General features: G+C 47.3%; 1 protein-coding gene across 9 annotated transcripts in view; it reads right to left on the bottom strand.

Moving 5' to 3' along the window:
• The window catches only part of MVB12B (multivesicular body subunit 12B), a 114,960-nt gene that overhangs the window by 62,296 nt on the left and 40,553 nt on the right, over positions 1-12,111 (bottom strand). For all 9 annotated transcript variants that reach the window (XM_084299062.1, XM_084299057.1, XM_084299065.1 and 6 more), the window contains one exon: positions 514-569. In XM_084299062.1, the coding sequence (XP_084155188.1) occupies positions 514-569 (56 nt within the window). The remainder of the gene's footprint in view (positions 1-513; positions 570-12,111) is intronic.

Genomic DNA, 12,111 nt, shown 5'->3' with positions numbered 1-12,111 from the left:
CTCCCGGCTCTGCTCCCAGGGGTGCGCAGCACGTGGGGGGAACCTCGTGGCCGCCTGCAGGGCAGCAGCCGGGGGTCAGCGCCAGCAAACACCGTGCTGTTCCTGCTGCCTTCAGCTTCTGGGGCGCAAACCTGTGAGGTTGACTGTACTATGCGGTCTCCACAACAGGTTAAATTCAGGAGACCTGAGTATTTGCAGCTTTCTTTAAAATCTAGACTAGGAAATTAGAAGTGTTTCCAGTGCACAGAAGGTCAAATCACCGCTCCTATTTTTAATGGCATTAAACCTTCATCTCCTGGGAGAATTCAGTTTCAGAAAAGATCTGGTAAAAGCTGCTCCCACCTACAGGAAAGTACTCTGAGGTGCAGCCATGGGCCATCTCAAGCACAAGGCATGTATTAGACCATACAGAAGAAAAGGTCCCAGAAGCTGGTAATTTGTGTTAATGCTATGTGATCGTTCTCCATGAAAAGACGAATTACAGACATGGGAAGAAGAATGAAGGTAACTCACCCCTTCAGGAGCGCAGGCAAACTTCTCTGAAATCATGAAAGGTACTCCATCCATCGCTGTAAGGGACAAAACAAGCAAAAACGTCACATTTCCAGCTCACTTCTGACATGCAGCTCCACACATTCACAACAACATATCAAGTGTACATGGCATTGACATTTGATTGATACCTCATAGAAGTTATTGCCAATCTTTTCTCCCTCTAATCTCCCAGTGTTTTCTCTGTTGAAGACAGCTGGGTTAGTTCCTACCGAGTCAGGAATTCGATAAACCCTCCCTGCTCTACCCACATATCATTTCATGGTCTCGGTTTTGAGTCTGCTTCCAACTTGGTCCAGCTGCCAAAAAAGGACAGCATTTGAAACTGCAAACAAATACGAACAGTTTAAAAGGACAGATGTCTATTTATCGCTACCACACAGAACAATCTGAGCTAACTTGGTGTCCTAACCAGAGGAAAAGGGAAGCACCTCTTTCAGATAACTTTCACGTTTCCAAATACAAAGCAGTAGGTAGGCACTGCTGGGCAGAACCACAGCAAGCACCTCCCCATTCCTGACTGCCACCACTGGAAATTCAACAGCCAGCAATGGAGCTTGAACAAAATGCAAACCGCATCTGGAGGACAGAAACCAGTGAAGTAGCTGGAGAGACACAAGGACATGTCACTGTGCTAGGCACTCTCTGTAGCACCACCGTAATGATATTAAAAGGATTTTTTCTATTTATAATGTTGTATATTATTCTCAGATATTGCAACAATGTTCAGTGTTTTTGTCTTGTTATCACCACCTTGGAAACTTCACAGAAATCCTCCCACAGGACATGTCAGTACAAGTGAACCACTTATTTTTAAAGCATGCATCTCAACAATTTCCACAAAGACTGAGAAGGGCACATTTCTAAGCAGAGCGCAGCCCCAGATACACATGCTTTATTTCAGTTACACCTTTAAGTCTTTAAATTTCAGCTCTTAAAGAAATAAAAACTTCAAACTGGAGCAAGTTTAACCCCTGAAATGCCCTTAAGTAATCCTCAAATAGGGTTTTCTTTCACAGGGTGTGTGCACGAACCCTGCATTTCCCTACTTGCTTTTTTTTTTTTTTTTGCTTTTTGATTTCCCAGCTGCCATCAGCACCAGTGAGTTACCATGTTAGTGTTTTAATAACAGCTATTTAAGAATACTTAACGTTTTACACTCACTTTGTATATTTTCAACATAAAAAAAAAAAAAAAAACACAAAAAATCCACTCCAGTGGAATAATTTCATTATCAAAGGTGCTATGTGGCAGCTGCAGTGTTACATGAAACAAAAGGAAACAGATGAAAAGCAGCATCACAAAATCCAGGAAGTTTTGAACCTGAAAGACCATCTGCATTTGTTATCCCGACAGAAACCTGCTTTGATCAGTCACACGCCAGCTTTTGTAAAGTAATTTAAAGAATAAGCCATGGTGCGTTCGCATGTTCCCCTCTTGCCACCCCCGTTGCACTGCCTCCATCGGTCCTTCGGTCCTGACAGAGCTCAGAACTGCAGAGCAAGGCAGCAGATGAAAGCAGGGTGTGCCAAGGGCTCAGCAGCACAATTAGCACTCTCCTAAACAAACGAGCTTCAACAGAGCTGTAATTAAGCAGGCCTGTAATTAAGTATATGCCCTTTATCATAACGATCATGCTTAAAAATGGCATGATGCATGGAAGTGTGTTATTAATGCTGCAATCCCAAAGCGTGGGGAGCGTGCATTGAGCTGGCGTATCGGGCCTGTCACTAGGCTGCTTGTAAAACACATTAAAGGGAAAAATCAGAAAACAACAAGCTCATTCAACAGTCCTTTCACAGCCAGGCACCAGAGATGAGAGGATTTAAATACCCACCAACTGGGGAAACTTCACACAAATGCAGCTCCAGGCTGTCCTTGCAGGCTGCACCACCAGCCCCGTGCTATGCCAGGCAGTGGGGGCAGCCTCCTCCGGGTGCCTGCAGCACCCGTGTCACGGCCAGGCTGGGAGCAGTGGTGGTACTGGTGCCGCTGGGGAGGGCGGCTTCAGCGTGCAGCGGGCGGGAGGCAGACGGCTCTGCCAGGGGCACTGAAGCATCGGGTGGCAGCAGCTCCTATGGCCCAGGCCGAAATAGGTGCTTCAAAAGACATCGCCCCATTCCCCATGCCTCACCCTCAAAGGAGCGGAGTGTGGTCTTATTAACACTTGATGCAAGAAGAAAGAGATTCAAAACTCCTGTTACCAAAGTAGTGTTTTTCCACATCTACAAACAACTTCAAGGATGAAGCACCTGACCTCCTTTTAGCCACATAAATCCAAATCCAAGAAGATTAATAAATGCAGTGACGATTAGTTCCACCAAAATGCTGAACTGGTATCTGTTAACGTCTCTGTCACACTACGCCTCTCCTCAGGTTTGGAGCGTGCTTGGCCCGGGTCCTACACAAAGCACGAATCTGAACAGAAACCATCTGCGGGAGAGAAGAGCGCTCTCAGCAGCGGTGCTGGGGAGCGCTGGTGCTGCGCGTGGGGCTCGCGTCCTCCTGACACAGCCAGGCTGCAGCACCAAGGCCTCCCAGCGGTACGAGCACGCGGTGGCAGAGCAGGTTCCATTGCTGCCGGCGCAGCAGCGGTGCCCAGCCCTGGCAGACATCCCCCTCCGGTGCAGTACAGCCACACAGCACAGGCAGCAGCACGGCAGCGATGGGGCTGCGTATGTGCGTGCACACGCCATGTGTCCAGCTCACCATCACCCCACAAAGAGGGCAACATCCCGCTCCAGGGAGCAGCCCCAAGGGCTGAGCACCCGATCCAGCAAGCAGGCACCATAGGAGAGAGCTCCCCTGCTGCACCGTGATCTGCTGGGGGTGTCCGGCACCAGGGCCTGGGCGCGAGTGCCATCGCTCGCCCCCACCACACACCACGAGGCAGCGTGCAACTGCACTTTACAGCAGACAGTTAATTTCATAATAAAGTTAAATGAGACCAGAACTGTAGGAGGCTTTTAATTCCTTGTCTCTTGTTCTGATGTTGTGCTGTAAATAAACATCAGCAGCAGCCTATGATTCCTTTTTTTTTCTCCTCCCCCTTTCCCCCCTACACCTCTCTCCACTGGTTTTCAGACACTCCTGGCGGTCTCTGATGAAAGAAATCCTGCGCTGAGATGCTGCCCAGTGTTGTTTTCACATCAAAACTGACCAGCCACGCTTTGGGCTGGAGCTACAGTTCTAGTTTTAGCCTGGCCAAGAGCCGTGCAATGCTCCTTAATGCCTGCTGGTGCCACTTTCAGGACGAGCATCCAGTAACGGAAGGGGAGAAGAGGAACTGGTGCTAACAAATGATAAAGTAAAACTCTCTTTCCAAAGGCAAAATGTACTGATTCAGAACAAAAGAGGTGGGTGAAGTCCCCTTTTTGCAGCATTGCTGCAAGTAGCATTACTCATACCATGACATGAGCGAGCTCATGTAACAAGCCATACAGGTTTTGACATTTTTAAAAGGTTGTAACTTTAAAATGTTTTAAAAGATCTATAAATTGCCTTGCTCGTGTCACTTAAAAGCCTCTTTACACAGGTAGACATAGATTTTCTTGCCCTTCATTGCTTTTACACAGTTTTCAGGCTTTGTCCATCTGGCCCCCTCTGAGCTCCCACCTCACGCCTGCCTGTGAGCCTGACCAGGCGCTGTGCACAGCAGCCGCTTCCGTAGGCCAGGACAATGGCATGGGACACACCAAAGGATTTTGACTTTTCGCATGACTTACTGACAGCACCAGCCTGGCAGCGCAGCACGGGCAAGCGGAGCCTGGGCCTGAGCAGCGGCCACCGCTCCGGAGCACCCGCAGCCCCCACCTCCAGGCAGAGCACGGCGGGGGTGATGGAGGTGAAGGCGCACGGCCCCTCAACGCTGAGGCTTCGAGGGGAGCTGCAGCGGGACAGAGCCCTGGCCACACACCTCCTGCCACCTCCCTGGCACACAGGGGCCGCGTGGCCAAGAGCAGCGGGAGGGCCTGGCAGAAAGCTCCGCGCTGCTCCCCTCACAGCACCGCTCCCCTCACCGCAGCCTCAGGGCCATGGACACCCCCAGCACAGGGCGCTGCGGAGGGCTGGCAGTGGAGGAGCAGCTTCTCCCCTCCCCGTAATTACAGCTACAGCATCTGCAACAGATTAGGGAGGTGCCTCCACCGCTCACTCTCCAAATGGAAAAAAATAAAAAGGGAGTTCAGAAAGAAAAATGTTTTCAGTGGCTGTTTATTGTCTCTGAGGAACAGCTCCTCCCTGAGGGTTATATCCAATTAGCTCATTCACTGGAATTAGATAAGAGCCAAAAGGAGCCAACTGCCAGAACTGCACGCCTGCAATCGAACCGAGGAGGGGAGCATCTCCCTGCAAAGCCCCGACCACGCTGAGGGGAGACTGGGCTGCTGGCACCACGCAGGACCGCAGGAAAGCACGTCCAGCTTCTGCCTGGTTGCTGCTACTTCATCATAATTTACTAAGACTTATTATCAGCCTTTAAAGGGCATGCCACAAAACTAGGCTCTATAAATACAACTTGTTAGCTCACTTAGAAATTCACTCTTTAATATGAAGAAGTACTGTCACCCTCCTCTAAGCACACGATAGATGCTGCCTTCTGTGCTGCAGACTCCAACTAAATCTCAGTTGTCAAATTAGTAATTCATCTTTCTAGAATAACTATATTTTTAGCAAAGCTACCAGATTTAAATAATCAGACCTGCCAATGCTACCCTAATTTAAACATGCTGACGAACTTTCACAGGCAGCATCAGTTAACATAATGAGTTGCTGGATGACAAAGAACTTCAGACTAGTTCTCTACACTACCCAGTGTAATAAGCACTTGTTCTCTTCTACAATGTACACATAAAAGAGGAATCTAAATAATAATTGCTGTAATTATCTTGAAAAATATGTGGTGATTAATGGTGATTATGAAAATCTGTATAATTGTTCATTGAAATCTCCAGTGATCAGATGCTTTCTTGAAACAGCCGTTAATGAAGAACCTAAGAACACAAAAAGCATCAAAACTCAAGCCAAGCTCCTGACTATTGTAAGTGAGGATACGATTTCACACAAACACACACACATCTCGGTTTTAACCCCTCTTGTGAACTCTCCGCAAGAGGTTTTAAGATGCCCATGATGTTATGCACATGTCATTGCAGTTCAAAGCACGAAGTTCAACCTGTTATTTATGCAAATAATTAATTACTCTTGTATCCAACTAGCAGTTTGTCATGACACATTAATGACTTGATAGACTTCTATGAACTAGTGAACACAGGACAGCAGAGCGCTTTTATCGTCATTTAATTTAAAAACGATCCTGTGTGAAATTATCTAGTCGTGAGTGATGGAAGCATAAAGAACAGACTCAGCAAAGCTTCTTTTGGATCATTGCTTTATTAATGGTAACGTCAGGGAAATGAAAAATGCTAACATTGTCATATTTAGCTCCTGGGTATAGATGAATAGCTGCCTCAGTGCTTGGCGGGTTCAGTTTGCACACTGCAGTGAGCGCTAATTCTTCACACCACTATTGTGGGGATACACAGCCGTAGAAAAGTTTATATACCTCAACTCCCAAGGAAATAACAGCTGTTTCTGCATTTAAATTCTCACCATAAGCTTTTATAGCTTTGGATTTCTTTATTGCTTTTTCTGCATGGCCTTTTACACTCAAATTTTCAACCTCTGATATTAAAAATATTTAAGTAAGTTCCTCGCAAAACATTTTCCTACATTACTATGAAAATTAAAACACTGATAACAGGCCCCTCCCCCCAAAAAAATGAAACCCCCCACAACACGGGATGTACTATTGCCACTTCTAAAATTTAAATCATCTTAGATTTTAGAAATAGCTTTCTGTAATACCGCACAAGTCTTCAGATTTTCCCCAGACCTGAAACACTGTTTCAGTGTTTGTGTTTTACCACAGTGGATATCTCATAGAACAGCCTACAGTAATACCATAAAAACAGCAAAGCTCGCCTGCTTAGAGAAACTTAATTTTCAGCTAAATGACACTATAGGAAATAATATCTTCACTGCTTTCATCAGGAACTTGGAAACGTGCAAGAATTAGGGCAGGCTGGGCACAGACTGCTGGTGCTCCAGCGATCAGAGCGGGCGGCTATGTGCACAAGCCAAGAGAAACCACCGATAAATGGGATGAACGTGGAAACACCATGCTCCCAGGGCAATGCTGGAAGGTTTTGCTCTCCTTTTCCACAGAGCACAGCCTGGTGAGGGCAGCACAGCACCTGGGCAGCCCACCCTCTTCCAACAGAACTTGCACATACACAAGAGACTGCAGCCCCTGTGCCATCCTGTACTGCACGCCAAGAACAAGGGACAGTTCTGGCAATCGAGGGCAATAGATTACACGTGATCAGGGTGTGACTCACTGGGGGGAATAGGGTGCAAGGCAGGCCCTGCTCTCCTGAGGGACACGTGCCTGGGGCGCGGAGGAGGCAGGGCACAGGGCAGAACCACCAGCACCTCAACAGAGCACTCGGTGCCCTTCATCCCCTACGAAGCGTGCAGGGCTCTGGAACTGCAGTGAGTGCTTGGGCGTGCCTCAGCCGTTACAGTCACACGTGGAGGACCGCAGGACACCGACATCAAACACCGAAGGAATGTTATGTGATCTCAGCGCAGAGGAAAGTCATTCACAAGTGCGGAAAAAAAACCTTTTACAACAGCCTGCAACGCATCAAGAGGAAGATGCAAGCTTTTCAAAATACACCACTCTTTTCATAATGTACAGCTAAGCCTCCTACTTCTGTATTTCTGTACACAGTAATTTAAATAGCAGCCTGAATAGTAAACATGTGTGTGTGCTACTGTGCACCGAGTCCCAGATGGAACACCACCACTCTGCATTTCCAAATCACTAATGATAGCAAAATCTCAGGGGAAAAACAAAAGCAAACTCTCCCTGCGAGCTCTTGCCAAATCCTCAGCAATCCGAACGCCTGCGATTGCCACAGGCTGCACTCCTCAGATTCAGACACCGCCCCCCCAAATGCACACTTATTTGTTTAATGAAGTGCCCGCATATCAAGCAATTGACCACTGTTTCTTCTGGCTCGCGTCCAACTCCTCTGCAGCCTACCAGGCACAGCCCCACCATCAGCAACTTCTCAGGCAAGAGCAGGGGACGTGTAGTTGCTCCCCACCCCAGAGTCTGCCACGACGTGACAAATCCGCGGCAGCCTGACAGTGTCTCCAAGACATATTGTAGTTTACGTTGTCGCTCGGGCTTGCCATCTGTGCCGCTGCTGCAGAGGCTGCTGTCGTTGGCGGTGCCGAGAGGATCGGCAGGTTGGCTGGCCCCACACAGCCCCTCGTTAGTCAAGTGTGCTGATGAGAGGAGACCAGGGCAGTCTCCAAGCAAGCTCCACTCCAGCAAGTGCTGCCATGGCACGACGCAGGGTGCGCTGGGGGCTCTGCCCTGACGTCCGGACCTGCCGGTGCCAGCCCCAGCCACGACCCCTCGCTGGGCTCGGCCTGACGGGCCAAGGCCTCCGCGTTGGTCCTGCTGCACCAGCACGAGGCGAGGCGCCCTGCCCCACAGCCCGCCGTGCTGATGGGCCCCAGCACTGCCCGCTGGGGGCACCTCGTGGCCCGCAGCCGTACCCAGCTGGCTATGGCAGCTCCTCCGGCACTCACAGGGCCGCCCCCGGCGCTGCCGCCAGCGAGCTGCGCGGGCAGGGCGCCGAGGAACAGGCCGCGGAGCCGGGCCCTGCCTAACGCTGCCTCCCTGACCACCGAGAGGAGCCCCAGCAAGGGGAACAGTTTACAGCTTTTCTGTTCATCTTGAGATGACATTGATTAAAAAAACAGACCTGGATTAAATTTTCATTTTTGCTAATTTGATTGTCAGCCTTGATTTTCTCTATTTCCTGCACAGCTCATGACACAACATAATTAGTTCTTTACTGCTAGATCAAGCCACGAAAACACTTGAGAAAATACTCCTGGTTTTGATTATTTTCCTTTTCTTTTTCTTTTTTTTTTTTTTTTTAAATAAAGTTAAGGTTAAGTACTGCATGGTAACAGCTAAATAGTACCTTGGTACCACGGCTATATCAGCACCAGAGAACATGGATAGACTTCAAACAAGCTCTTCAAATTGCAAGTGTTTAGGAGCTCTTGATTTTATTATTTTTTAATAAAATGTCTCCTTTGAAGTCTCTGCACTATACTAAACTTCAAAGATCACACCTAAGCATGTGCTGCTTCCAAGCAACAACCCTTAATTAATTAGACCAGAGCAGATACAAAACAGGGTACTTGTGCTGGGCTGCAGAGGAATTTAAGCAGGTCTCACATAAGGACAGCGACCCTCACGAACAGCAGCACTGAACGAGAGGTATTCCTCCAGCCCCTGCATGCAGGTCTTTGTGCTGAAGAGAAACACAGACATTTTTCAATTACTTTCAGCTCTAACTGTAACGATAGACAGACTCCGTGGAAGTCATTAAACTTGTAATGTCTGTCTGCAGTGGAGACGCAGGCATACAGAACTCGGGCTTGAGCAAACAGTTGCAAAAAGCATCTCAGGAAGCACCCACAATAGCTGCAGTGTTCCCCGGCAGGCAGCTGTAAATTTCTCCCTCTTGATGAGAGAAACATCCTGCCCAGTAATGGCTGCTTCCTTCCAGCACTTGTATTTTTTTTTTCACTTCACTAATTTTCAGTACCACAGGTTAGAAGCAGGGTATATTACAGAAACACACTTCATTTTGTTACAGTATCTGGCCCTGGAAGCTTTAATTCTCCTTTGCTGAGACACCTACAGAGGTGGGAGGTTGTCACCATGAGAGGATCTTTGGGATCCCCCTGCTCGAAAGCCTCTCTGTGCTCAGGGGGCCAGGTCCCGTGGGGCCAGAAGCACTCACAGGGGCAGCTGCGATCCTGCTCAGCACCAGCACCCCACAGCCTCCAGTTGTGCAACCAGTATATGTCCCACAGGGCTCCCTGTGTGAGATACAGGTACACTGCACCCTCTCTCAATAGTTTTCTTTTAAAGATGTTTTTATTTTTATTTTTTTTGTTTTGTTTTGAACATATATGCAGCTTTTTGCTCCCAGCAAGGGCAGGGGAAAGGCACTGGATGAGCTGTCACGTAAACGGCATGCTTTCCATACCAAGGCATCCCCAAATGTGAATGGAGAGCAGAAAGGAATCACGAGCATGCTACAAAGGAAGGTGGCGGGACTTGCATCTCCCTGCCCAGTAGCTCACTACCGCCATTATCACGAATGCTTGCTTCCTCCTGAAATCACCAACTTTCGCTCCAGGGACAATACTTCTCCAGCCAAAGCAGCCTTGTCAGGGAGCTGATGCCTTCGGTGTAGGAGAGGCTGCCAGCACGGCACGGGCAATGCCTGTGCTGCACGAGGGAACACTCAGCTGCCAGAAGCTGTAACAAGGACAAGCCCAGGAACTGAGACGGCCGGGCAGTGTCTTTGTGCCCCGGGTTTCTCACAACACACCCCGCACCACCGGCTCTTCTTCAGGACGAGAGGTTTCAGCACCACTGCGTGGCAAGCCAGGATCTGGATCTCCTAATGTAATTTACTTTAAGTGCTCAGAGCCATTAGTGGAGCCACATATTTCTATCAGGTAAATTTCATTTGCATATGCAAATTATATCTAAATACATTGCACCATTAATATGATCACTAATTACATAATAATAGTCGCCAATCTCCACACAGATCAAACTTACAGTTTTGTAGCTATTAAGGAAATTGTGCTTTGTAATTAAGATAATCCTCATTTCCAGATGCTAATTAACTATATAATAATTAGCTTCTTTTGCTAATGCAAATTAAGTATTTTCATCCTTACTGGTAAAAGAGTTGCTTATCACTTAAAAAGAGACAACCTAGAAATAATCCCTCCTCCCCTTTAAAGGTGAAAAGGTAACTCCATTTTTATCAGTCTCATTTGTGAATGCAAATTAGCCCCGATTAATCAAGTCACAGATAAATGCGCCCATCTCATAGCAGGAGTGGTCGCCCAGAGCTTCCCTCCTGCCCTCCCGGGGAGAGGCACGCTCAGCGCCCACCAGCGTGCCCCGCGCGGGCGCAGCGGCTCCCAGCGGGCACGGGGCCGAGGCCAGCCCCGGGCGGGGGGTGCCCACGCACACCGTGCCGAGCCCCCCAGCCCCGCACGGCGGCGAAGGCGAGCTGGCACGCTTGGCGGTGACTAATGAGGTCTACCTGCGCGGGAACAGACGGCTGACAGCCAGCAAGGCCTTCTTGGCAGGATTCGACTCGGGCTGCGATGCATTCATCATCTGCTAAACCAATCCACCAGCTCCACACCACCATTTGTCATTAATTATGCTAATCAGCAAACCATTACTCTCTGATGACACCACAGCACTTATTAGCTAGTTATGGCTTTTCAAAAGCATGGCTTATTGTGTATGCAAGTGCCGCGCATACATTAGCCTACAGGGAAGAAATGTCCAATTATGAAAAGAAGAAATTTGCTATTATCTCCTTCTAACAAACCAATTTAGTAATTATAAAAGTCTCTGAACTCAGAAGGATTTTTTAAGAGCTGAGTGATGAAACTGGAGCATCTTGTTTGCAATAACTTTCAGAGTTGGAACTAAAGTGAAAATATGGGAACGAACGGTTCTTATTACACATAATTACAATTGTTACATGCTAACATGAAATGATCAAAAGCAAAGAATTTATGAAAATTAGGGCCGTACTGTCTTTTTCCTTAAAATATCTATTTATTTTAGTAAATATGCAACCAGATTTGTGTAACGTTTTACACGTTTACGCCAGCTCTGGGGTATACACACTCACAGGAGCGCCCACGACTGCCATCAACCCTTGCACGCCCAGGAGAGAACTGCTGGTAAGGCTGAATGACCTTGCAAAGCCCGTGCAAGGCATGCTGCAGGAAGGCAGGAGGCGCAGAGCTGATACTTCCAGAGTGAAACAGATTCAAGAGGGTGTCTGCAGACTCGACTGAAGAGCCTTATTGGAGCACCCAATTCATTTACAATTCCTAAGTTGTTTTGCTCACTGTGAGAGGAATACTACCAATTTTAGAAGCTTAATATGTGTTAAGAACTCATTAATATCATCAGAGTAAATGGGCCTATTAAAACATCTTTAAGCAATATCTGAACATAAATCTCCCTAAACTATATTTAATGACTGTACTTAAGATACATTATATGCAAGTCTTAATGAGACATTAGATAGCATTTTGGAGATTAAAATTAGAGAATCCATATAAAGTCTGTCCACTTAATGTAGCCTTAAGCTACACTGATGAAAAGCATTACTACCAAATTATTACTTCATTAGAACAAATATTTTCTAATCATTTCTGATTTATGTCATTAGTCGTTTCCCTATATATTATTCCTCCATATAGAAAAGTATATACAAAACAATTTTCTTGTTGCACAGGAGACGGGAGGAATTTTGAGCTTTCTAATGGCTGAGTTAATTACTTGTCTTTTTTCTACTGAGTTAAAAATAAGCACTCTTTACCAAAGTCCATTTACTGTATCCCCACTTT

Source organism: Netta rufina (assembly GCF_964035555.1).
Source record: "Netta rufina genome assembly, chromosome: 20".
Lineage (NCBI taxonomy): Eukaryota > Metazoa > Chordata > Aves > Anseriformes > Anatidae > Netta > Netta rufina.
This window is presented reverse-complemented; position numbering and strand designations above follow the sequence as displayed.